Below are 25,850 nucleotides of genomic sequence, written 5' to 3'. Positions count from 1 at the left end.
GAGTACACTCTAAAATAATAAAACTATAGCATATTAAATGCATAAATAAATTAATGTCATTTATTATCAATTATGATACACTATACACAATTATCTGTGCTGTATTTTTATAAAACCAGCAACACAATAGTTTTGTCCACACCAGCATCACCAAAATATATAAGTAACAGGTCATACTATGCCTTAACAACTGCTACATCATCCTGAGACCACAGGAACTGTTCAGCTCCATTATAATCTTATGAGACCACCATTAATGTGGTCCATCACTGATTGAAATGTTCACATGTGGTGTATGGCAGCATTTATAGTATCAGTCAGTCCAACAGTATAGATATTTCACATGACCCACATGGCAAAGCAGCAATTCTCTGCCTGCTGTGTGGGACATGAGACCATGTATCTAAAGACTAGAATGAATTTTCCATAAAACGAACTGGCCATGACTGATAGCCTAAATAATTCATCCTGGATTCAATGCTTTAAGGTCAGTTGCCCCATGATCTTCAGCCACAGAGAATAAGTAAAACGGCCTACACTTTTATTCCTACCTATACAATCCAACAAACAACTAAGCAAGAACCAGTGAAATCTTTGCTTATTCTTCCAAAATTCTCATTATCCTCAGAACACACATTAAGAGTGTATCTCCTCCCCACAACTCTGTCCAGGCCCTACTTGCTAAGAAAAGTCACTCCCCACTCCACACCTCTGCTGCATTGACGGCATCTCTTGTTGAATTGTTTCTTCAGCTATTTTCCATCTATTCCTCATTGCAAAGTTAGACCTTCCAAAGCAGAGACCATCATGCTAATTGTCGTATGGAAAAACATAGCACAGTGTGTAAAATTAGAGAAATATATTCTTATTATGATGATGTTAACATGTAATAATGCATCATGTAATCATAAAAAAGAAATTCATTGGCTGTATTAAATTTAAAATAAGATAGTGATATAGAGTCATTTTCTATGAAATTCCTAAATTATCCAGAACCCTGATGAGTTTAATATAGTAAAGGAATCATATAAAGTTGGCTCCAACCCTGGCCTGAGCATCTCTCCCAAGCACAGACTTGGAGTGACAGTTGGGGGAAGAACTTTCTTGACAGCAGGGATAACTCTGGCTCATAACCTATTATCTAAATAATTATGATTCCATTATGAGTCCAGACTTTTGGTTAATATTCTTTCTAAAGAATATTTTCAAGATTAAAAAAATTATAAATACCATTTGGTATGGGCAAAGATAAATGTACTCCCTGAGGTAAGTAGTAAGGACAAAGATCCCAGGAAACTTAACTGTGACCTCACACAGCATTGTAGAAATTACAATGTCTGTAGTTCCCAGAAACAGGAAACTTGTAAAAGTGAATTTGATCAAAACTGACATGATCATATGATTACATGGCACTTTTAAGTATTTAAGTTGTTAATGCTATTTGAAACTTGGAAGTTAACAGAACAGGTATCTCCTCTTCTGTGTCTAACAGTAAGATCAAGTCATTACCATGTCATTGGTAAAATGTCCCCTTTCGAGGCATCTACAGGCTCTCAAGCCACCATGAGACAAGAAAAGTTCCCAGGAAAAGACCATATGGAAAGAAACCAAAAAAAAAAAAAAAAAAAAAAAGCCCAGACACAATTGTTGAAGAAGAAATTTCAAATGTTGATAATAATATATTCTGTGATAAACAGATTCAAGAAGTTAAAAATATAAAGGAGGAGAGCAAGCAGAACCTCATGATATAGAAATTCCTAATGGGGAAACTCTTTCGGCCACTTCATCTTATTTTCTATGGGGTCAAATAAAGCTTCATGCTGAGTTGGGAAACATCAATTTCCAAATGTTAATGAACATATCAATTTGTATGTGCCATGTCTGCCTCTTTCTCAAGTACTGGATGATACATCAAGCAAAACAGATTAGTTTTTGTTCTCTGCATTTTCATAGAACTGTTCCCCTTTGCCTAACCTGAAACTGTCCTCCTTTCTAATCGACCTTGACTTTTTTGTTTACCTGTTTGTTTGTTTTGTTTTGTTTTTGGTACCAGGGATTGAACTCAGGGGTGCGTATCCATTGAGTCACATCCCCAGTCTTTTTTATATTTTATTTAGAGACAGGGTCTCACTAAGTTGCTTAGGTCCTCATTAAGTTGCTGAGGCTGGCTTTGAACCTGCAATCTTTCTGCCTTAGCCTCCAGAGCCACCAGATTATAGGTATGCACCACTGTGCCTAGCTGTCCTTGACTGTAACTATTAAAGCTCTAAGAGTTTAGTACATTCAGGATTCTAAATAATACTCCCTGCCTCCAAAATGTCCTCCAAAAGAAGGAGTCAATATTTCACATCTCACAACCAGAGTAACAGAAAGAAACAAACAAACAAAAACACCTCAGGTCAAAATAAATAGTAATCAACAAAAGAAGATTTTATATAATCCAATTCATATAATAATTATGATTGACATATGTAAAGATTTCTTCCTGGTAGGATGGGTGTATGGTCAATGAGACTCCCACTCATTTCAACTTACCTTTTGAATGACCTTGTTAATCTCTGGAGTGTTGGGTGTATACAGTATTTTTCCATGTAATATAGGTTTTAGGAAAGACCATACCAATGCGCCATTTGGAGACTGGAGAATTTGTTGGTAAAGCCTCAAGCAAAATGGGGCTGTCATAATTAAGAGAAAAAAAGGAAAGTGTTACATAATACAGGATGCCCAGGTTAAAAGAGAAACTTATTTACAATTCCACAATGGCTTTGTTTCAATGGATGAAACAACTCAACTTGGGAAGTAAACCAAGAATATTTTTTGACTCTCACCTTTTCAAACTAAGTGATCCATAGAGCAATGGCACAGACACTTGAAAATGGAAATGGCAATTATTTTAAAAACTGGGGTTTTAATCAAGAAAATTCTCATTTCAACAGTCACAACATTGAGACCTAAATTCACTTTTTCTGATGGAGTCAGCTTTACAAGTTGCTCCTGGATTTTCTTTCAAACATCTATGCAGAACTACCAAAGCTGGCACTTTTGATACATTAAATCATTTTATTTTCACTCAAATACTTAATTCCTCATGGTGGTTCTCATTATTTTTGTGAGGCTAGATGATTGCAATTAAAAGTTCACTTAAATTAATTGTCTAAATCAATAGGCAGTTCATTACCACGACAATTAATAATCAAATATTATAAGGTTTTTAACTCAGTACATTAATTTAACTAGTTCTTTTACCCACAAATAGAACACTTTAAGAAGGAAATTTATCTTAGCTTTAATATTATGATTCATAAGAGCCAAGGTATGAAAAGTACAGTTGTGATCATATTCAGTGTTCATTTCACATTCCCAACTTCACTTGAACAGAAAAAAAAATAATTTTTATCCCAAATACAATAACATTAATAAAAGTAATCTCCTAAAATATAAATTAAGAGCATGACTACATAACACATTTTAAAGCATTGATTATGGAGGTTGCTCTATGTTTTAACAACTTCCTCTTTTCACATCGCAAGCAAAATGCACATGGTAGCAATTGATATTTTAGAATTGTTCCATGTACAGAATGAGAATCATCTTTTTTTATGTGCAGAAAAAGAATTTTGAAACCAGGAATCCTGACATCTGCCACCTGTGAGCTGAGTGAATTTGAACAAGCCATTTAATGTTCTTTGAGCTACCAGCATGTCTTCTGAAGAATGAGAGTACTGGTGCTATCCAACAGTTCCTGTGACAATCATCTGAAATAAAGTGTATGAAAGGACCGACACAGAAAGTGATCCTCGATATTGTTAGCTAATGATTGAATGGATGGATGGATGGACAGACGGACAACTGAATTAGAGGTATAATCACCCTTAAGAATCCCAAGTGCAAAACAGAAGAAAAAATGAAAATTAGAGAACATAGCAAAAATTATTCAAATGAATAGCCTTAGTGCATGCCTATACTAATTAATTAATTACCCTGATATTTGACAGGTATCCAAATTATCCATCAGCTAAGGAATATACTGGCTGACTGCCTCTAAGGCAGCTCTGAGGGCATTACATTTGACTCCTCTTTCTCTATCTCTAAACCTATATAATCCTATATCCCCAGTTCTACTCATACTCTTGTCTTCATTTCCAGGCTAGGCATGAAATACACAAAGACATATTTTGGATGTGTAGGAGAATTCTTATACAAGCCCTCAGATTATTGCCTTATGTTTTCTCCTGTTGTCCCATGAAGACAGAGCCTATGAATGTGATAGATGCCCCACCCAGGATGAGATTTCACCGCTAAAGAGAAGAAATTTTGAAGATGTAAATTAAATCCCTTAATCTGCTGAGTTGGAGTTTATCTAAGGACTACGTGATCAGGTATCCTGGCTGAGCAATCAGGTAAACTCCTTAAAGGAGACTAGAAGCCTTAGAGTCCAAGAGATATACCTGCTGGCCTTGCCTTTGCTTCCATGAGTTCTACAGCTACAAGGAAAATAATTCTACCAACAACCACCACAAGCTTCAATTGAAAGCCCAGACCCGACCAACCAACGCCTTCATTACAACTGTGTGAGATCCTGAGTTAAAGACCAGTTAACCAGTGCCTGGGTGCAGACGTACAGAGAAACTATGAGATGACGAATGTTTGCGGTCTTATGCCACAGAGTCAGTAGTGATTTATTATTTAACAGAAGATGTGTTTATACCCTTGTACTAAGCAGCTAAGACATATCATCTCCATTGTACCTTACAACAACCTTATGAGGTAGGTACAGTTGTTTCCATGTTGTAGAAGAGAATAACACAGTTCAGAGGCAATGTGACCAAAGATGTGCAATGTGTAGTTGGTAGAGGAAGCTGAACAGTTTGAGCCCAAAACCCTCCCCAGCATGTACTCTACCTTTGTAATTAAAATGTATTCACTGGGCTGAGCGTGTAGTTCAGCAGGAGAGCACCTGCCTAACATGATAGAGACCCTGAGCTCAATTCCCAGCACTGCAACAATTTAAATTAAAAAAATGCATGCACTTAATGTAGGACTAAGGAAATCACTCATCAATCTTCTTCCATTTGAAATGAAACTTTATAGACAAGATCTATAGGAGGCCACACAAAGGTTTTCTTTGTATGATACTGCCATTTTGCCAAGGCCGAAATGATGGTTTTATCCCTGGGACCCTTATCAATACTACTGGTGATACAGGTGAGAATATCAGTTGTGCTCAAGAGTACTGGGACATTCCAAAACCACCTGCTATGCCAGCACTTAGTAACTGTACTAAAAATGAAGGAGAAAACTCTACACTGTTATGTACCACCAGCATTTTGCACAGAAAGAATATTCAGTATGAAGTAGGGCTAATTATTAATATACAATTTTATCTAAATAAATATTGATTACTACTGTCTTACTTGAATCTTCAGGAATGTTGAATTTTTCCTTGTCATCTTCCAAGAGTTCGTTAACTCTGGGCAAATTAAGGAACATGTCAGAATTGCTAAGGAATGATGCTTGGTCCTTGCAAACCAGTTTCATCACAGTCTGCAAAGAACCAAAAGCTGAACTTCTAGCCTGGTCATTTTGTGAAACCTGAAAATTTAACAAAAAGAAATTTCAGTTATGCATTGACCTGAAACAATTCTCTTACAGATTTCTGGAAGGCAGTCCCTTCTCCAGCTAAACATGCAAAATATTCAACAAGTTAAAAGAATGGAATCTCTACACTGAGTCTTTTCTGTCCTTGGGATATTTTCAAATTACTACAGTGATTTGTCTGGTCAATGTCCCTGGTAAAAGAGGAAAATGGCACACACAAGTGAATCCTTGTTGTTTGTCCAGTCATAAATAATTAATTCATAAGATATAACTAACTTAGGTAATCAATAGCCTTAATGTGTGTTCACACTGCCAAATCACCCTGATACTTGATAACTATCCACATTGTTCATTAGCTGATGAAGATACTAGAATGTACCTCCCAGGCAGCTTAGAGAGTGTTGCAACCTGATTCCTCATTCTGCACCTTTGACTCTACACAACCACGTACTTCTTCCTCATCCCTGGTCGGTTCCATCCCAGGCAAAGAGACTGTAAGCAAAAATTAATATCACACTACTAATCTAATTCAAGCTTGTGTTTGCATTTTCAAAAAAATGATCAGTAATTTGTTAGCCAATTATTTATATGTAAATAAATGTTTTAAGGTTCTTGAAAGCAATTTGCTCTCTGAATTAAGTTAAACAGGTCCTTGAAATCTCATTTGTGCTAGTAATTGAGTTAGTAATTTTGTACTTCATAGACAATACATGAACTCTCCCAACCTCCACCATGGTGGGATGTGGCTCAACACCATCTCTGTCATCTGGTTTTTAGGGAGATGTCAAACCTCACTCTGTCATGTTGTTGCCTCCAGAGACATTAAGAGATATTCCTATCCCTATAGTTTGCTCTCCAATATGAATTTGAAATGTTGGAAGAGAAATAAAGGAAAAAAGGGAACAAATGCAAAGAAAGAGAAAATGTGAACATTTCCCCAGGAGCAAAGATCAAACACACACCTGTCCAATGTCCGGCATATCTAGCAAAGCAGTAATTTTAAATGTGTGAAGAAATTCAGGAAGGTATTTGAAGACATGCTGGGCTCTGGCAAGTAGGGCGCTGAGGCTGGAAATGACATCCAACAGGGAGTTGAGCAAGCCATTTGCTTCAGAAGGTATAAGAGTCTTATAGGACACACACAAAAAAAAATAATGAAATAACCAACATTGTATTTTTACTCTCACAAGCATCTTTTGAGCACTGAAAACTTGGCTATTTGATTTTATTCTCTCTTCAACTTCAGAGACATCTTTGCTGTACTCTATAAAAATCCTCTTTATTAGAGTAGATAAAGCTATTTTTTTGGAGCACATTAAATTGTACCTGTATTGTTAAAATGTAAACCAGGAACAAATGTGATCTATGGTTAAAACTCAAGTCATTTTCAAAACATTTCTTTGTATCTTTGAGGTGCCTAAGGTGGAAATTTGAGAAGAAACTGAAAAGAAAACAATGCTTTTGTGTGAAGCAATTTACATTTATCTATTGCTTCACTGTATGCATAACATGCACACATCATCTCAAGTCTTCTAACACCTTGGGGACTGTGCATGCTAATGCTCATTTTGTGGATGAGAAAACTGAGACTCAAAGACAGGACAGGTTTCTTTAAGTCTTATAGTTAGAATGGTTCAGAGCTGGGAATTTAACTCAGGTTCTTTAAAGATATTAGTGTTCGTCAAGAATAGCAGAATGAATCTGACCTAACTCTCCTATGCACATCTATGAATATACCACAGTGAATCTCACCATCATGTATTATCCACAAGACACAAAAAAGAAAAAAACTTAAACAGCTAAAAGATCAGTAGAGCAGGGGACAGGAAGAAGGAACCACATTAGAGCAAATTATATTCCATGCTTTTACAATTATGTCAAAATGAATCCTAATGTTATGTATAACTAAATAGAACCAATAATGTTCTTTTAAATCTACTTGTGCTATCATCCTGTGTCATAGTATGTATCCTACATACTCAGTTCTAGAATGCCAATTCCTTGGAGGCTGGATTTTTTTTCTTTACTGTGTTGATCACATATGTAGCTAACAGAGATAGAAAAGTATGTGATAATATTAGTTGCACAATAAGTATGGGTCAAATGAATGGGTAAATTAGCAAACACCACCTCTTCCTACAGGTGGGAAACATCAGAGGGAATCTCCTCCTTCTACATGTTTATTTGCATACTGAAAATGGGGTTCTTTGCAGACTGGGGCAAAGAACCCCATGGTCACTGCTTTATATTTCTGTTCATTAGAGTTCTGCTCCTGCCACTTAGCTACTGGTTCTATGGCTAATTTTCGGGGACCCAAAATCTCAGTTCCATCCTTCATTAATACTGTGCTAATAACAATGAGGTCCTGTCCATTAAGACAATAAAGATGACTCAAGCAGGAGAAATAGCTTTAGCTCTTATTAAGTTTTCTACTTTAGTTTGTTATTATAGCTGCAGTTGGAAGTGACACAGTGACCCTGAATTGGGGTAGGGAGTAACTGGGATTCGGTCATGGCACCAAAAGGTGAATGTGCACAAGTAATCCAGCAAAGCATTTCTTAGAGAAGCCTTCAAAATTCTTTGTCAGGGACTGGGGCTGTAGCTCAGTGGTAGAGCGCTTGCCTAGCATATGTGAGGCACTGGGTGGCACCTCATATAAATAAATAAAATAAAGATCCATTGATAACTAAAATATATAGTTTAAAAAAAAAGAATTCATTGTCAGTCAAGTAAAACAGAAAGAATGTCAGCTTGGGTGCCCTGAAGTTACACTTGAACCCTTGTGCCAATGCATGGCACTGGAATTTGGTCTACCCTTCCATCTCCGAATATCAATTCAACTTTCAGAAAGCTGTGTACATGGGAGGTTCCTGATAGATAGAAGCATTCTAATTAACAGTGATATCATCTTCACTGTGTCTGGGAAACTGAATCCAATCTACTATCTCATCCTCCAAAGAGATTTTGGTATGGATGATGGCCTTTGTCAAAATAATTATTTGGGTGTGAAGCACTAATTCCAAATCAGAGACGTTTGGCACATAACAGAGTGGTCAATGAAATGCTGTTATATTGATGATCCTATATCTGCTTCCCAAAAGCCATTTTGTAGAGTGGAAAGAGGGGGTTGTGGTGAGAGAATGAAGAAATTAAGTATTCATTCCACCAAGACAGACATGGGCTCACAAATTAGGAAGACATTTAGGAAATATTCATCCTCCTCAAGGCTTTAAAATGCACTCATTCTGAAAATTAGTATTTGTTCTTGGTTTGTGTGCCTGTGTGCCTGTGTGGGTGGCTGAGTACATGCACATGTACACACCAACAATGGATAATCCAATTATCCATTGGATTTTTTTGAATGACAGGAGACCAGGAATGGATGGAACAGCATGTCTACCCTTTCCTGACCCCAAAACTGTTCTCCAGGACTTAAAGCATTCACAGTAAACTTGCTATACTGCAACTCAGATGTTGTAAAAAATAAAATATGTCCCTAAAGAGAAAACAATGGAACTTGGACCAAGATCATGCCCCAAGAATCGAGGATGAGGTTTCAGGAAACGTAAGTAAAGATTCAAACTGTGGAGACCAGAGAAGAAGGGACTTTGGGAAGGAGCAGGTCAAGATCAGGAGATCAAGGCTAGTCCCAGTGGATGGCCTGAGACCTGTAGAATTAGGGTTTGCCCTAACTCTACTGGCCTTTCACTTTCAGTTCTTTCCTGCAGACATTACCATCTTTAATGTGCTTCCCTACCCTACTACTATGTGCTAAGGGCGTCATGGTGTAAAGAACTGGTCACACAGACACTTGGCATTGCCTATCCTCCTTCCCTTCCCAGGGCAGGGCAGGTCCTGCAAAGTGGGGGGACATCACAGTGGTGTAATAGAGGCCACAGTCCAACTTGTGACAGGAGTGAAAAAGGCGTGGCCGTGGTGGAACAGGGCAGCACCTGATTTGGCAGCTCAGGAGTGGACTGGGATCAATCCACCTTTGCCAGACACTCCAGGAAGGTGGCCTTTGGTGAGGAGGGAAACCTGGTGCTAGGGGTCATGGCGGGTTTTGTTGTTCCTTTCTCACTGACTGTATAACTGACCACCAACACTGGCCAGAAGACAGAAGTCCCCATGCCCTGTCTGCAAGGTCACCCTGCAAGGTCTCCTAAACACTTCTTTATTCTGGAAAGGCCTCATTGAGACCCAGCCTCAGAACAAGCCAACAGATGACACTACAGGCAACCAAGGCTGCCACAGAGTCACACAGTGACCAACAGGTCTCACTGCAGCTGGTGCAGTTGGCTTGTAGACACATAGATTTAATCATCCTGAAGGTAGACAATATTAAAAAAAAAAGTGTCTATACTGAATAGATACAGTTTTTTGGCATTATTGTCTAAATAGTATTGTGTAACAACTATTACATAACATTTATATCACAATACTTATTATAAGTAATCCAGAGATGCTTTAAAGTACATAGAAAGAGCTGGAGGTACAACTCAGTTACAGAGCACTTTGCAGGAGACCCTGGATTCCATCCCCAGCACTGGAAATAAATAAATAGGAGGACTGTGTAGGTTATATGCAAATACTACACTATTTTATATAAGGGACTGGTGCATCCTCAGGTTTTCGTACCCTTAGTGGGTCTTGGAGCCAATTCCCCAAGGATACCAAAGATGAGGATGACTGCATAAACTACTGTCACATCTGCCCTAGCCGTGGAAGCATCTCCTCTGCAGAAGGTCAACACGCCCCAGCAGATTCTCCTTACTTTGTAAATGAAAATCCGCAGGTTCAGGTTCTGACTCATCACCACCATCAGAGGATACACTTTCCACCCAGGCAAGTCACAGAGTTCCTTCATTGCAAGCAAAGATGTTTCGTCCTCAGGAAATGTCAGCAGGAGACGAAGAATATCTTGATCACACTTTCCAGAAAAAGCCATGGCAAGGGCACTGGAGAGAACCTGTTTCAAAGCAGGAGGGTCAGAAGCAACTATGCCCAGGATCTTACACCTCTGTCGGGTAGTCTCAGCTTTCTCAAGGATAATCTGCCAGGGAGCAGGAACCCAGGGTGCTGAAGACTCACCTGCAGATGTGCAAACCTGTTAGTCAGCTTCCTATAGCTGTGACAGAATGCTTCAGACTGATTTGGGCTCATGGCTTAAAGTTTCAATCCATGGTCAGTTGGCTGTGTTGTCTTTGGGCCTGTGTTGACCAGAAACTCAACCAGACAGCAGGTAAGGGAACAAAGCTGCCCAACTCATGGCAGGGGGAAAACACAGAGAGAGGAAGGGGTGAGCTCCTAAATATCCCCTTCAAGGCCACGCCCCCATGATGTTACTTCCTTCCACTAAGCCCCACCTCTTAAAGTTTCCTCCACCTCCTAATAGCACCAGGCTGTGGCCTAAGTTCCAGTCTTTGAAGGATATTCAAGATCCAAATTATAGTAGAGCTCAACCCTCTGCTGGGTTTTAAACATTTTAAATGGAACTGTTTCTGAAATTGCACATCCATCTTTAGTTTCTTTTACAGCTTCCTCTTATTTGGAGGCTGGGGAGCACTGTTACAAACCCCTTCATCTCTCTGCCCTCTCACTCCACTCCTCATTCCTGGAAACACCCTCATATCTGCCTTTGGGTCTTGTTTGTCTGATGTCAAGTCTTTACTGTTTTCAGTTTATCAGTTTCTACTTTTCACTGTTAGTGGTGTGAAACCTATATACAATTTTTTTTTTTTTGCCTCTTCCACATTGGTATTGAAAACGGTATTGTCAAGCTTGTGATAGTTTTGTAAAAAATAAGAGCAATTGTGAATTTTGTTGCTATTAACATTGGAATGCTATAATATGCTGACTTCAGTGCTTGGATAAAAACCTAGGAGTGGAATAGCAGCACAATTCACAAGAGCCAAGTTATGGAATCAGCCTAGGTGTCTATCAGCAGATGAATGGACAAAGAAAATGTGGTACATATACACAATGGAGTTCTACTCAGTCATAAAGAAGAGCAAAATTATGTCATTTGCTGGTAAAGGGATGTAACTGGATCATTCTAAGTAAAATAATTCAGACTCAGAAATTCAAGGGTTGAATGTTCTCTTTTCATATGTGGAAGCTAGAAAGAAAACAATGAATTAAAAACAAGGGGGATATCATGGAAATACAAGGGAACTCCAGAGAATAGAGACAAGGGATTAAGGGAGAGGGAAGAGGGAAGGAAAAGGGAAAAACCGGGTGAATACAATCCACCAAATTATGCAGTAGGTAGGTGTGTATACAACACAATGAATCCCACTTTTAGGTATGATCATAATGCATCAATTAAAAATAGTGTGTGTGTGTGTGTGTGTGTGTAGAAATCAGTAGAGAAGGGGATTGGGGAGAGAAGAGGGGAGGGAAAAGGGACATATTGAGGAATGAAATGGAGCAAATAATGTTATGCGTATTGTGACTATGTCACATTGAACCCCACTACTATGTCTAATTGTAATACACTAATAAAACCATATTTCTTAAAATAAGAGCAAATAAACTTGAAAGGAAGAACTGAGGACAGCCTGTATCAACACCTGGTTTATTAGAATTACATATCATGGTCAAAGGTCCTGAGGTGCACCTTCATTTCAGCACGCCCTTCAGTTAATGACTCTGTAAGATGTCAAATTACAAAACAAAATAAAACAAAACCTGTAATTTGTGTTGTGTGTTTACACTCCTGATGGATAATATTTCTGCAAAACATGCAGACCCCGTGAGGTCTAAGTGCATAAACACTTGTGACAAGAGCTACTACCCACTTTCTAGGAGCCCTGTGATCAGGTGGGGCTTATAAAATGTCTTCGTGTACCATAAAATGCCATAAAGAAAAGGTCATTACGAGAAACAAAACCAAGAGTGCGAGCGTGCACGTGTGTGCCTATGTGTATTTCATCTACAAAGGAGAACACACCCAGAGATTTATTTTAAGGAATTGGCAAATGCAACTGTAGGAGCTGGCCAGCCAAACATCTGCATGGGGGGAGTGGCCAGCAGACTGGGAACCCCAGGAGGAACGGATGTTGCAGCTCAAGTCTGCAGTCTACTAGTTATGGTTTGGATATGAGGTGTCCACAAAAAGCTCCTCTGTTAATGCAGGAATGTCCAGGGATGAAATGTTGTATTATGAGAGCTGTAACCAAGTAAGTCCACTGAATCGGTGGTAACCATAGGCAGGTGCGGCAGGGCTGGAAGAAGCGGGTCACGGGGACATGACTATGCCCTGGAAGGATGCATCTTCCCTGTGGTCTCTTCCCTCCTTCTTTCCTGGATTCCATGGATGGAGCACTGCTCCTCCACCACACCCTTCCTGTATGCTGTGCTGCCCCACGTTGGGTCCAGAGCAATGGACATGTTGACCATGGACTAAACCTCTGGAACCTTGAGCCAAAATAATCTTTTCCTCCTCTAAGTTGCTCTTGTCAGGTAGTTTGGTCACAGCAATAAAATCTGACTAATACACTACCCAAAAACAGAAATTCTTATTCCTTGGGGGACCTTGGTATTTTTTTCTTGAAAGGTTATCAACTGATTAGATGAGGCCCACCACATTTGGCAATGTCATCTGCTTTACTCAAAGTCTGCTAGTTTAAATGTTAAACTCATCTAAAAAATACCTTCACAGGGACATTTGGAATAATATTTTCCTTCATACCTAAACAATCGAGAACTCCTTTTTTCATATGGGTTGTGCATGTTGCAAGCATATTTTGGCCAAGTTTTCCTTAATGCCTCTGGAGGGAAGGGTGGTTCTAGGGGTTTTCTTCTGAGTGTGGGATATGGACATCCACCCTGGGCTTTAATTAGAGCAGCCCCTCTTTTGTCAGTACTATAAAATGGGCTCAGGTATGAAATTTGCCTAGGAATGGGGCTCATCCCAACCCAAAGACCTGACCCCACAGGAAAGGCTTCCAGCTGAGCATCAAGCCAAACTGGCCCAGTGAAAGTCCTTCTGTTGGCCACAGAGTCTTTGTCTTGGTCCTCGTTCAGTGCATCATGCAATGATTCCTAGGCAAGGGCCTGGAAGTTAGTGGCACAGCACAAATGTTTGTCTTGAAACTTTTTACATCTTTTCTACCAGGTAGGGAATGCCCAACAGCCCAACTCTGGGGGATTCAAAAGAGCGACAGTTCTAGTGGTAGACTTGCTTCTAATACTTATCTGTGGTTTACTCAATTTTATCATCTGTCTTTTTAAAATCTTATGACCATTTTTTTTTTCTAGTTGAAAGGCACCTGAAATAAGTGGGAACAGGTGATAAATAAAAAATACAAAAATAACACTGTTTTGCTTGGTTGGAAGCAAAATGTGTGATTTCTGATTGAAGTTCAACAGGCATCTTTCAACTTAAGCTGCGCTCAGGCTGATTTTGGTAAATTACCAGGAACAAGGATGCTGAGTTCCTGGTACTTTTCCTTTGTGTCCATGTTTGGCTTGGAAAAGCTGCAGGAAGACATGGGTCCCAGGGAAGACACCTCCCTACTCCATAAGCTCTACACACATACTCAGCAACTTAAGATAGATTTATAAATGATGACAATCCTCAGGAGAAGCATTTGCATTTTTACCAGGAGCTTGTTTAGCAGACATCTGCTGACACCCTAGTCCTTTTTAAAGCAGAGCATGGGAGATGGTCTTGGTGTTGCCCAACTAGTAATTGTAGACTCAGAGGTACAGATAAAGTGTGAACAGGATGGCAACTCTCAGCATCACTGACGGTGATGTGCAAGATCTAGGGCTATCAAGAAGAGATGCTCTATCAATTTAAGCTTTGTGAGCCAAGAAAACAACCTCAGGTCAAATAGGAGAAATAGTTCTGCACATTTCAATGAGAAGAAGGTGACTCTCTGCTCTGGGATGTATCTGAGCTCAGATCTGCTGACATGATAGAGTCAGGTACAAGAGAGCCACAGGAGAGAGGTGGGGACAACTATGAGGCTGCAGGGAGGACTGAAGACAGGGTGGAAATTCTGTGGTAAAGAGTTTGAAGGAGCAACAGTAAGGGCAGCATTAGCTGGACTAACTCCATTTCTTACTGACATGAAAGTTACCGAATATCTACAAGTCTGTTCCATGACTATACAACTGGGGTGATAATAAGACCCAAAGATGCCAAAGGGCCGTTAGGATAAATAAATGAGATACAAGGCTCTCAGGGCACAGGATAGTGCCTCTAAGTGGTCAGCAATGACTGTTCTTACTGATGTGTTCTTCAGCAACTACCAGCATAAACAAGAGTTTTGGCTTATAACACATTGCAAGAAAAAGATGAATGAGAATTAGATAGATTTGCTGATCGAGAAAGATAATTATGTTTTAGAAAAGAGAGAAGATAAGCTAATTAATTCCTTCTTTGTTAGGGTCTTGCTAAGGATAACCATCTTTGCACTGGAAAGGGTAACACTCATCTGAGGCCTGTGGGCCACCATCACATGCTATGCTCAGCCCTGTGCTGCTCTCGAGCAGGTGGCCTCTAGGACAGGGCAGTCCACTGAGGCAGGCACCTGGCTGGCTGCATTTCTAGAGAGGGGCCACAGCCACCATCTGGTGACCCTCCCCACCCAACCCCCTCTGCCTCCCAGTCCAGACCCCTTTCTTCTTTCACATCTTCAGGAAGGATCATGGTTCCATAGATGGTTTTTAAGAAATCATGGAGGAAATTAAAGCAATCTCAATTTTATTGTTTAAAATAGACTTTGGAAATTATTGACAGTTTATAATGTTAATCCTGGAACAATTCTGATCGTGAGTCATCCAACAGCTGATGCCCGCACAACCAGCCTCAAGGAAGACAGGGAAACTTGACTAGATTCACCAAACTCAGTCATTTCTGTTCACAAGAAACAAAGATGAGACTCAGAACACCTTTCCTTTGAAGGAGTCTCCAGGAAGAGATCAAAACTCTGTGGGTTCCCCCTCTCCCTTCCTCCTTAAGAATTATAGGGGAAGGTTATAGAACAGATTCATGAAGACTGTGGGAAACATCTTCCATGCAAAACACCAAGGTCATCCAAATGCTGCTCAGTTGTTTAGCATAGAAAATAAAGGGGCAGTAGACAGACATGTTGATCACTGTCTGTTTGGCCCCGATTCTTTGACCTCGTTGATTTTGAAAGAATCAAAAATTGGTTTAACACAAAGAAACAAATCACAGTTGATTTGGATGAAAACTTAAAACACAGGGATCCAGCATAAAATGAAGCAGCACTACCAGGACAGGGTAGAGGGGACTGTAGCCCTGTGATATATATATACAATGGAATATTACTCAGCCATAAAAAATGATAAAATTATAGCATTTGCAGGCAAATGGATGAAATTGGAGAATATCATGCTAAGTGAGATAAGCCAATCTCAAAAAACCAAAGGACAAATGATATCGCTAATAAGTGGATGATGACACATAATGGGGGTAGGAGGGGTCAGTGTTATGGTTAGAGTTAGGGTTAGGGAGGGGGGCAAGAATGGAGGAAGGAAGGACTGTATAGAGGGAAAAGAGGGGTGGGAGGGGTAGGGGGAAGGGAAAAAAATAACAGAATGAATCAAACAACATTACCCTATGTAAATTTATGATTACACAAATGGTATGACTTTACGCCATGTACAAACAGAGAAACAACATGTATCCCATTTGTTTACAATAAAAAAAATTAAAAAATAAATAAATAAAAAAGGTAGGGCTGGCTAGACTCCAGAGCCAGCAAGTCCCATGAGGCTGCAATTGGGATTCTGATTGTCATACTGATGTTAAAGAATGAAGCTCTGCAAGAGACAGGAGCTTCTCACAGATACCTGCAACAGGTTCTCTGCAGCCAGGCAAGAGGGACGGAAAAGAAAATGACTTACTATCAACGTATTGGCCTGTCTTCACCTCCTTCTACTCACTCCTGCTCCTGATCCTTAAATGCAATGTCCCAAGCTCTGTGACTCTCAGATCATTCCAGTCTGGCCTAGCTGTCACCTGCTCAAGGAGGCTTCCTATGACCACCTGTTCCCATCCCTGTGATAAATGCATGTCATAGAACTTTCTAGACTCTTCACTCACACTGCTGTCATTTATTACATACTTGTGTTGTCCCTGATAGAGAATTAGCTTCCCTAGATTAGCAAATTTAAGCCTCAGCTTTTGAAATCATGCCTGAAGTGCAGGAAGATCATAAATGAATGAATGAATGAATTCATTCATTAAAGTTTTCCGCGATTTCTCCAGAACTTGAGCGCCACTCAGGCTAACGCCACTTCAGGCACTCCCTGCAGGCCACCAACAACTTGGATCATGAATACAATGTGGTGAATTTGCAAACTGACTAATAAAACTAAAGTAGAGAAGCCCAGGGAGAAAAGTAAGGAAAAGGGACTACAAACGATATGGCAGCGATGCCGGCCCACCTAACAATCTAGAAAAAACTTGAGCCCAAAGTTCTACCTCCTAACCTGACATGAATTCCTTATCTAGAATCCATGCATGCATGTGGGTTCATGGATAGACCTAGACATCAAAGCAAATAACTTCATAATGTATTTGAAAAGCAAGAATGCAACTTTTTTATGCCTCTCCCCTTTCCTTGACTGTCCACCATTTAAGTGACCACAATGACTTAACATTGCCAAAAATGCAGAGGAAGATACAAAAACTAAATAATAATAATAATAATAAGTAAAAAAAAAAATCAGTGTGAAACCTTTCCACTGGGCATATCACCCTTTAATCCAAGCCTCCGCAGGACATAGCCCACTCATGATGGAACATCAGTGACACCTGGTGGTTGCTTGCTTAAGCAGGCAGCAAGCATCGAAAATAGCCGTGTCCAAACCTAAGCTGTATCAAAAGACTTTGGATTTGAAAGGACCCCAGAAATTAGGTGATCTGATGTTTCCTTTAAGGCAATCCTAAGTAACTACTCAAATTAATTCAGTCACTAGTCCATTTCCCTGTTCAAGTTGCAGTAACTCTAGATTTCAAACCAAAGCTCATCAATATTTCTATAGGTTAATAATGAGCTGAGTGAAGAAATTTCACCACTGAACCCTGCTCTCCTCACCTCCATCATCCACAACAAATCCATGCACAGGTGGTGTTTACTAAGCTGAAGAGACACTATGGAAAACAGATATAATGTGTCTTACTCTAGCTAACTTGGTAATACTACGATTCAAATTTTAAATTGGAATCTACTTCTTTCTTAATTTAGATGAACTCCTAAGGAACTCGACCTACCAAATTTGCATTAGCCCCTAATTAACCATAATTGACATGCAAATAATTGTGTATTGGGTCCCAATGGATTGTCAATTCAAATGCCAGTTTGGTGATTTTCTATCAAACAGAGTAAAACCCAGCTGGGAGTGCTGAAAGGGTGACTCAGAAAAGCACCTGCTAAAGGCCCCAGTGACATCTGCTATGGTCCACACGTAATTTCCCTGTTCCCCTCTTCTGAGATAAACCACATCTCAATGCCACCCAGTATGTGTCACTCACACTTGGATTTTTTGCAATGGCTCTTTAATAGTTTCATGGCTTTTCTCAAGCTTCCTTCGACAAAGCGTCTCCATCACCTTGGAGATGCCACGGCCTGTCATTAGTCATTTGCTTTCACCAGTCACTACCACAGCTCACCGACAGACTGTGCACCGTCAGTCTCCACTTAAAGGACATCAGAGTCGATTTTTTTAAATATTTTCAGCTGTTTTGCTTTTGGATATTTTTGAGTTTGATAACAGCTATGGAAACAAGCAGAGATACCCTGGGGTGTCCTGCATCAGGTTAGGAATTACCAGAAAAAGAAAAATCACCAATTTTATCCTTTCTAACCTCAAATGAAGACAATATTATGAATTTAAAGACCCCCCCCCCCAAGGTTTTGGCATGAGATAGTGATATCCTTTGGATCCTTGCTCAATTTCTCGTTTCCTTTCAATTGTATCATTTATGCGGCAACCCACTCCCCTAGCCATGGGAGAGGAGAGAAGAAAGAGGAGAAAGGACAACACAACACCAACAGCTTCTGGCCAAGGACCCCTTAGGTCAGCAAGCATGGAAGCAGCAGCCTGTACCTTTGAATGGGAAATATTTGCTTCTAAGATGCTGTGGATGGTCTCATCTGAGATGTGGACAGAAGATCGAAGTTCTTCGGTTAGCTTAGTGATATTCTTCACCAAATCTTTTACTTTTACATCTGAAAAACAAGCAAGAGGAATGAAATTTTATTTTAAAATGTTGCAATTATTTCTGATTATTTTTGGAAAAACAAAATTTGATATTACAATCTGGCAAGGATAGTTTCCTCCATGATGCCCAGCTTGGAGTAGATACTAAATAAAGTACATCCTAGTTCTCTCAAGACAACTAAGATGATTTATACTATACGTACCTCAAGACCACAGGATATATAGTATTATCTGGTCATTTGTTTACTAGTTCAAAGACCTGCATATTTTAAGATTTATTTGAAAAAGAGCTTTATCTTAGGCAACAATGATCAAGTTTCTTAGGAAACTCGCTTCTCCACATGTATCTATTTATTTCACTTTTTAGCAAAAGGAGGATGTCATAAGGATTTTCCAGAATTCTTCGGACTTAGCATATTGATTCTGTAAGAAGCTTTGCGAGTTGTATATACGTAGCAGACAAGGAAACAAAAACTAGTAAGCAGTGTTTGTCCAAGGAGACAAAGCCAGAGCAAAATCCAGACCACAGACACTTCTCTGCCTTCCTCTGCTTGATTGTTAATACCCCAGGATTTGAGAATTTTCCTTATAAAACCCTCAAACATCAGACCAGGCAAGTGGTATTGTCATTTATCATATATACTATAAGGTTTCCTTTGTCTATTTTACTTTAATAATATAGTTGAGTGAAAAACTAAATTTAATTTTCAATCAAGCAAACTTGGAAAGCCACATACTTACTCTCGGTGACTGTGAAATTGCTAAGAAAAGTCATAATAGAATTCCTGGACAACCAAGTCTCCTCGAGGCTTTTGGCCAACCTAAAATGGCAGAAAATTAAGACTAAATTAGGCAAGATAAAATACCAGAAACAATGTTGGCATGAATAATACTGCCTTAGTTCCCAGGAGATGAGCTGGATAACAAGATCACATTTCCATAAAATTCCTCTGATAATTAGACACACAATTTCTCCCAACACCATCTGTATGAGAATATCCATTAATACCAACACTGCAATATTTCCTTCTCAGAGACCTTGCCAAGCAAGACAAATCAGGGAAATAAGGATGCATAATAAAGGTTTCTCACAAATGTGAAAGGAATAGATAGACTAGATCATGAGATGTTTGAGAAATTAGGATATCTAGTCAGATGAACATCTCTGTGAATATCATTTGCAAAATACAAAGTCCCTGATATCCCCTTCTGAGGGTTTATCTTTCCAGAACTCTGAGACAAGTTAATTAAACATGATACAATCTGAAAATACTGTATACTGTTCATCCATTCATATTTAATATCATATTGTGATATTGGATCATGACATTTTGTTCCAATTCCTTGATCACCAGTAAAGTTAGCCTTATGACTGAGGCTGCTCTCACATTTTGCTATTTAAAAACTTAGTCATGGGGCTGGGATTATAGCTCAGGGGTGGAGTGCTTGCCTAGCACATGTGAGGCACGGGTTCAATCCTCAGCACCACATAAAAAAATAAAATAAAGGTATTGTGTCCCTATACAACTAAAAAAATAAAAATAAAAATAAATTTTTAAAAATCTTAGTCTTGGAAGCAGTGGCGCACACCTGTAATCCCAAAGGCTCAGGAGGCTGAGGCAGGAAGATCTCGAGTTCAAAGTCAGCCTCAGCAAAAGCAAGGCGTGATGCAACTCAGTGAGACCCTGTCTCTAAATAAAATACAAAAAAGGACTGGGGATTTGGCTCAGTGATCAAGTGCCCCTGAGTTCAATTTCCAGTACCCTAAATAAATAAATAAATAAAAACTTAGTTATGGAAAATTGTGATGTCTAGAAAATACATATGTATTCATATGCATATTAATAACATATAGTGAAGACTCTTGTCTGGAATTCATCATTAAAGAATGCCAGACATCTTTATGAATGAAAATACAGGAGAAGACGTGAGATCCCGCTGGGTGCATACATGTTCATGTGCTGCTGAACTGTCTCTAGCAGGGGTTGGCATGTACAGTCCTGGCTGGTGGCATTTTCCAAGTTCCTTCTGAAGCTTCCCAAGGTGATAGAAAGATTTCTGCTAAGGTTTTCACAGTTTAGCTGATAAGGTGAGGACCATATCTTTTCAATTTCCTAGAAAACAGAGCAGTGATATAGGTCAGAAACACACTTAAAAATAAACCTGTGCCCCAGAGTTACATGTATTGTTGGGTTTTTAGTTATTCTCAGAAACAAAAATGAATAGTCATGGCCATTGCCTCTGTCACTGCAGAGTAGTAGAAAGAGCTTTCAGTAGGAAGTAGGGGAGCACAGGTTTTACTTCTGGCTCTTCCAGGACATAGGAAGATAGTGTGTTCTTCAGTACAGGGCAGAGAACAGACAACATCCTCCTAAATGACCTTCATTTAGATTTCTACAGCACAGTTCTCAGGAACTCAGGCCGCTCCTTAGCAAACATAAATAATACAATTATAAAAATAGGCAAAAGTATGAGATAGACATGTCTCTAAAGAAAACACACAAATGGTCAACAAGTATATGAACAGGTGCAGAGAAATGTCATCTCAAATCTCTTAAGATGACTATTATCAAAACAAGAGATAACTAACAAGTTTTTCCAGGTGCAGTGGTACACACCTATAATCCCAGCAACTGAGGAGGCTGAGGCAAGAGGATGGAAGGTTTGAGGCCAGCCTGCGCAACCTGGGGAGGCCCTAAGCAACTTAGCAAGATTCTGCCTCAAAAAAAGAAAAAAGAAAAAAAAAAAAAAAAAAAAGAAATGGGAGAGAGAGAGATAACAACCTTTAATGAAGATATGAAGAAAAGAACACTTGTACATAGTTGGTGGAAATAAAAGTAGTACAAGAGCTGGGTGTGGTGACGAATGCCTATAATCCCAGAGACTCTGGAAGCAGGAGGATGGCAAGTTCAAGGCCAGCCTCAGCAACTTGATGAGACCCTGTCTCAAAATAAAAATAAATAAATAAATAAAAAGGACTGGGGAAATCATGCCACCTGCAATGACATGGATGGATCTAGAAGAAACACTAAGAGTCATGGAAGAAAAAAAGAAAAAAGTCTCATTTAGTTGTGAGGCAACCGGTGAGTATCCAGCCATGTAGACTTCACTGCCTCTGAGCAGTGCTGCCTGCTACCTGCCTGCTACCTGCAGGGGTCCAGCGGGAGTGACCGCCTCAGGACAGTTTCTTCATGGTCTTTCTCAGGGCAGGACTCAGGGTCCATCGACCTCTAATTTCTTCACTTAGATCTCCAATGTCTATTTCTTGGAGATACAGACTACTCCACTTTCCCCCTCACTCATGCCCCTGAAGACATGTGTACAGAACCCACTCAGGGCCAGACTGTAACCTGGGTCAAACAGAAAGAAACGGACAGTAGTAATTATAGGCGATACGTCTGAAAGGCAGGGAGATGCCCAGGTCTGGTCCCAAGGCTCCAGTCTGTGTGCCCATTTCTAGTAACAAGCAAAGTATTCCCTTCAACTTTCATCCATTGTTCTTATTCCTAAATGTGGAGCTCTCAAAACGCTCCCCAGTGCACTCACTAAAACATTTCACAGTTCCAATATTCTCCTTCCTGGATATATGTCCCCCCTGGTAGCATGCCAGTGCCCAGAGACAACGAGTCAGATAGGTACAAACGAGTGTCTCCTTAGAAGCCAACTCACTTTGAGAACATAGGTTGAATTAAACCTATCTCATGTGGAGCTCTGCCCAGGGAACACTGCCTCATAGAAAAGAACCTCTAGTTTATAATCTATAATTATATGCAAATTAAATTAAATCCAATGCATTTATAACATTCCCACTACAGATATTATTCTTAAATTTAACAAAGTGGCAATCATAAAGGGTCTTAAAAATAAGGAAAAGTGCACAACCTCTCTCCTCAGCAGCAATAACTAATGGGAGAAGAGTGCCAACTTCCTCAGCACAAGTGTACTAGGCTCCAGGAAAGTAGTATCTAGAACAAAGGTTGAGACTGGCATCCATTAAGGTAAGCCCTTAGGATAACACAACACCAGCACACGGAAAAGACAGCACACGTCACACTCTTGAGCTCTGGCTAGAACAGGCCTACATCATCCAGGAACAGCTCAGGTAAGTGGGCACAGGTGGGTCCAAAGGTTTTGATTTGGAGAGGTGGTCAGAAATCCCGTTTGACTTGGAGTTCCAGCCACATTCTCCAGTTCATTTTATCTCAGAAGTATCCTGTGAGTTGGCTCCTATGGTCATTTTTTAAAATTTCTGATCTCCATTTAGCTCCTGATTGCTACTTTCTGCTGTCAGGAACACAGAAGGGCAAAGAGTAAGGAGCTGACACACTGAACCTTAATCACTGGGGACTTACTTCCAAAAGGGGCTCCATGTTAGTACTGATAAAACTATGTGTTAGACTATTTAGATACTGAAAGACTAAAAGATGGTATTGCTCCCTTTGTCTACCTCTATCAGGCAAGGAGACTTTGCACCCATAGCCTGGAAAGGAATTATGTTTCTAAAAGTATCCCACACCTGAAACTCTCTAGCAGTTTTGTATCCTGAGATAGCAACATTCTTTCTTTGTCATTAGAGGCAGGGATTTCTGTTCTTTATTAAATCAAACCTATTACTAGTCGGAATTCTTGACAAACATATAATAATTTGAAATAAAAATATGGTCTTTGAGTTGGTTATTTCAAAAGATGGAGTGTCTTGTCTATTCTATTATCACAAAATTCTCTCAGCATTCAAAAACTGTGAGTGTCTTCTTTATTCAAGTTTAATACAGGTTGAGTGTGGCTTATCCAAAATGCTTGGGACCCAAAGTGTTTGGGATTTTCTTGGATTTGGGAATATTTGCACATACACAATGCACATACATTTCTTATGGATGGGACCCAAGTCTAAATATGAAATTCATTTCATATTTGCACACACCTTATACATACAGTCTGGAGGTCACTTTAGACAACATTTTAGTGCATCCTTGTTCTGACTGTGCCCCATCTCATGAGGTCAACTGTGGAATTTTCCACTTGTGGTGTCTGTCATGTTGGTGCTCAAAGTTTTGAATTCTGGAGAATTTTGGATTTAGGTTTTGGGGATTGAGAATGCTCAACCTGTACCTGACAAAGATCTGCACAATCTGAAAATAAAAATAAATCAATGAAAATCTGACTAACTACAAGGGTTCTCTCTCAGGACTCCTAAGGGTTTCTGATCCCATAGGCTACTCCTCCAAAAACTGGAGAATATCAGAATCAACAGCTCTCACTCTCTCCTCACATATCTGCAGAGGAGTCTTTGGTGCCCTCGTGTCACGGGAGATTGGCACAAACACCTCTAAGTTTCTTCAGTAACTTCCCTCTCTTCACTTTCTAGGATAATGCTGCACTCACTGGTCATATAATTGGGTAGAGTCAGTGTACCACAAAAGCAATAAAAATGTTCAGAACTGGTCCTAAGAGAGAGGCGGGACCTCACTCCATTGTTGGAAAAAGGCAGACATTGTTCACTGAGTCTGCATGTATAGTCCTTAATTCCAAGCAAAAGAGTGGGCCCCAGATGAAAGTTATATTCTCCAATTCAATGTCAGTTGGAGTCTCTGCATGGGGATCTTGGGTACTTGTCCAGATTAATAAGAAGGAAAGTTGTACACTGGTTTCCACTCAGCTGTCAGTTCTTGAACATGACAGCGTATGCAATTAGTTAGAGCTGGTGATGAACTGGCAAATGTTTAAAAAATAGTTCTCCAGAAAAAAAAAATCAATAAATAAAAGATCTGATTTGTAGCACTTGCCAATTCCCAGGGTGTAAGCACTCCCACATTGCCTAGTTTAAGCTGTCAACATGACATCACTGAACATGACTGTACAGTGTAGATACAACAAATGCAAATGTTATCAGGAGGAGAGGTAATGGTAAAATATGCTAAAATAATTTGGAGTTAATGAACCTGAGTATTATTAACTTTATTTTTAACCCAATTTATGTAACATATATTTATGTAATTTGATTGTTAATGATGTTGGTGCTAAACAACAAGGTTGAAAATTTCCTGATATTTTAACAAGAAGTCCCACAACTCAATGCCAGTCAACATCTGCACATTATTGAAAGAATCCAAAAGACAGAAAGGGTGAGCCATCATTTGCAAGTCTAACTTTCACCGTGACTATATGTGACACAGTTGCGCTGGTTATAAGGACCTCGCCATAAGCTTGCAATAACTTGACTGCCTTGCAGGGGCCCAAAGTAATGAATATGTTGTTCTCTGAAAAATAGAAGATGACAAACCTGGTAGTGTTTGTGCACCAAGGTGACCCCTTGGATAGTAGACAAAATGAGATGCCGTATCCCACCTTGCTTGCAACTCAGAGTAGCACACAAAATGTCCTTAGTCAAGGAAGGGTTTTCTGCCAGAGGAAACACAGAGAAAAGTAATTAGTAAACAGTCCTTTCCAGAACTAGCCAGTCTCATGGTTTCATTTTTTTAAAGATTCAAAATAATGCAAGTTCCTAAAAATCTCTTAAATCAAGATGAACATTCAAATGATAAGGGCAAAGCTGTGCCTTTAATTTTTTAATTGACACAAAGTAATTGTACATATGTATAGAATACAAGGTGGTTTTTCAATACACATATACAAAGGTTGATCATCAGATCAGGATAACTGGCATATATAGCATCTCAAACATTTATCATTTCTTTATGTTGGGAATATTCAAAACCCTGTCCACTAACCATTTTGCAAAAGTCAACTAATTGTAGTCTACTGTACTATAGAACACTCGAAGTTATTCCTTCTATCCAACTGCACCTCTCTACTCATGAACCATCCTGTCTCTATGCCCTGCTCCCCTAAACACTCCCCAGCCTCTGGGGAATACTATTCAACTCTACCTCTATGAGATCAATATTTTAGCTTCTACATATAAGTTAAATCATGAGTATTTATCTTTCTGTGCCTGATTAGTTCACTTTATATACTGTCTTCAGTCCCATCCATGTTGCTATAAATGAAAATTTTATTCTTTTCAATCATTAAGTAATATTTCACTG

At 39.5% G+C, this 25,850-nt stretch overlaps 1 protein-coding gene across 1 annotated transcript in view; it reads right to left on the bottom strand.

Annotated features, from left to right (window-relative positions):
* ABCA13 (ATP binding cassette subfamily A member 13) overlaps positions 1-25,850 on the bottom strand; it is a gene marked incomplete at its 5' end in the record, with an annotated part of 484,952 nt that overhangs the window by 349,029 nt on the left and 110,073 nt on the right. Inside the window, 8 exon segments of the mRNA XM_079150399.1 lie at positions 2,536-2,675; positions 5,415-5,592; positions 6,561-6,725; positions 10,373-10,567; positions 18,691-18,812; positions 19,546-19,625; positions 20,755-20,918; positions 25,085-25,203. Coding sequence (XP_079006525.1) covers positions 2,536-2,675; positions 5,415-5,592; positions 6,561-6,725; positions 10,373-10,567; positions 18,691-18,812; positions 19,546-19,625; positions 20,755-20,918; positions 25,085-25,203 — 1,163 coding nt within the window.

The sequence above is a fragment of the Sciurus vulgaris genome (genome assembly GCF_902686455.1).
Source record: "Sciurus vulgaris genome assembly, chromosome: 8".
Lineage (NCBI taxonomy): Eukaryota > Metazoa > Chordata > Mammalia > Rodentia > Sciuridae > Sciurus > Sciurus vulgaris.
This window is presented reverse-complemented; position numbering and strand designations above follow the sequence as displayed.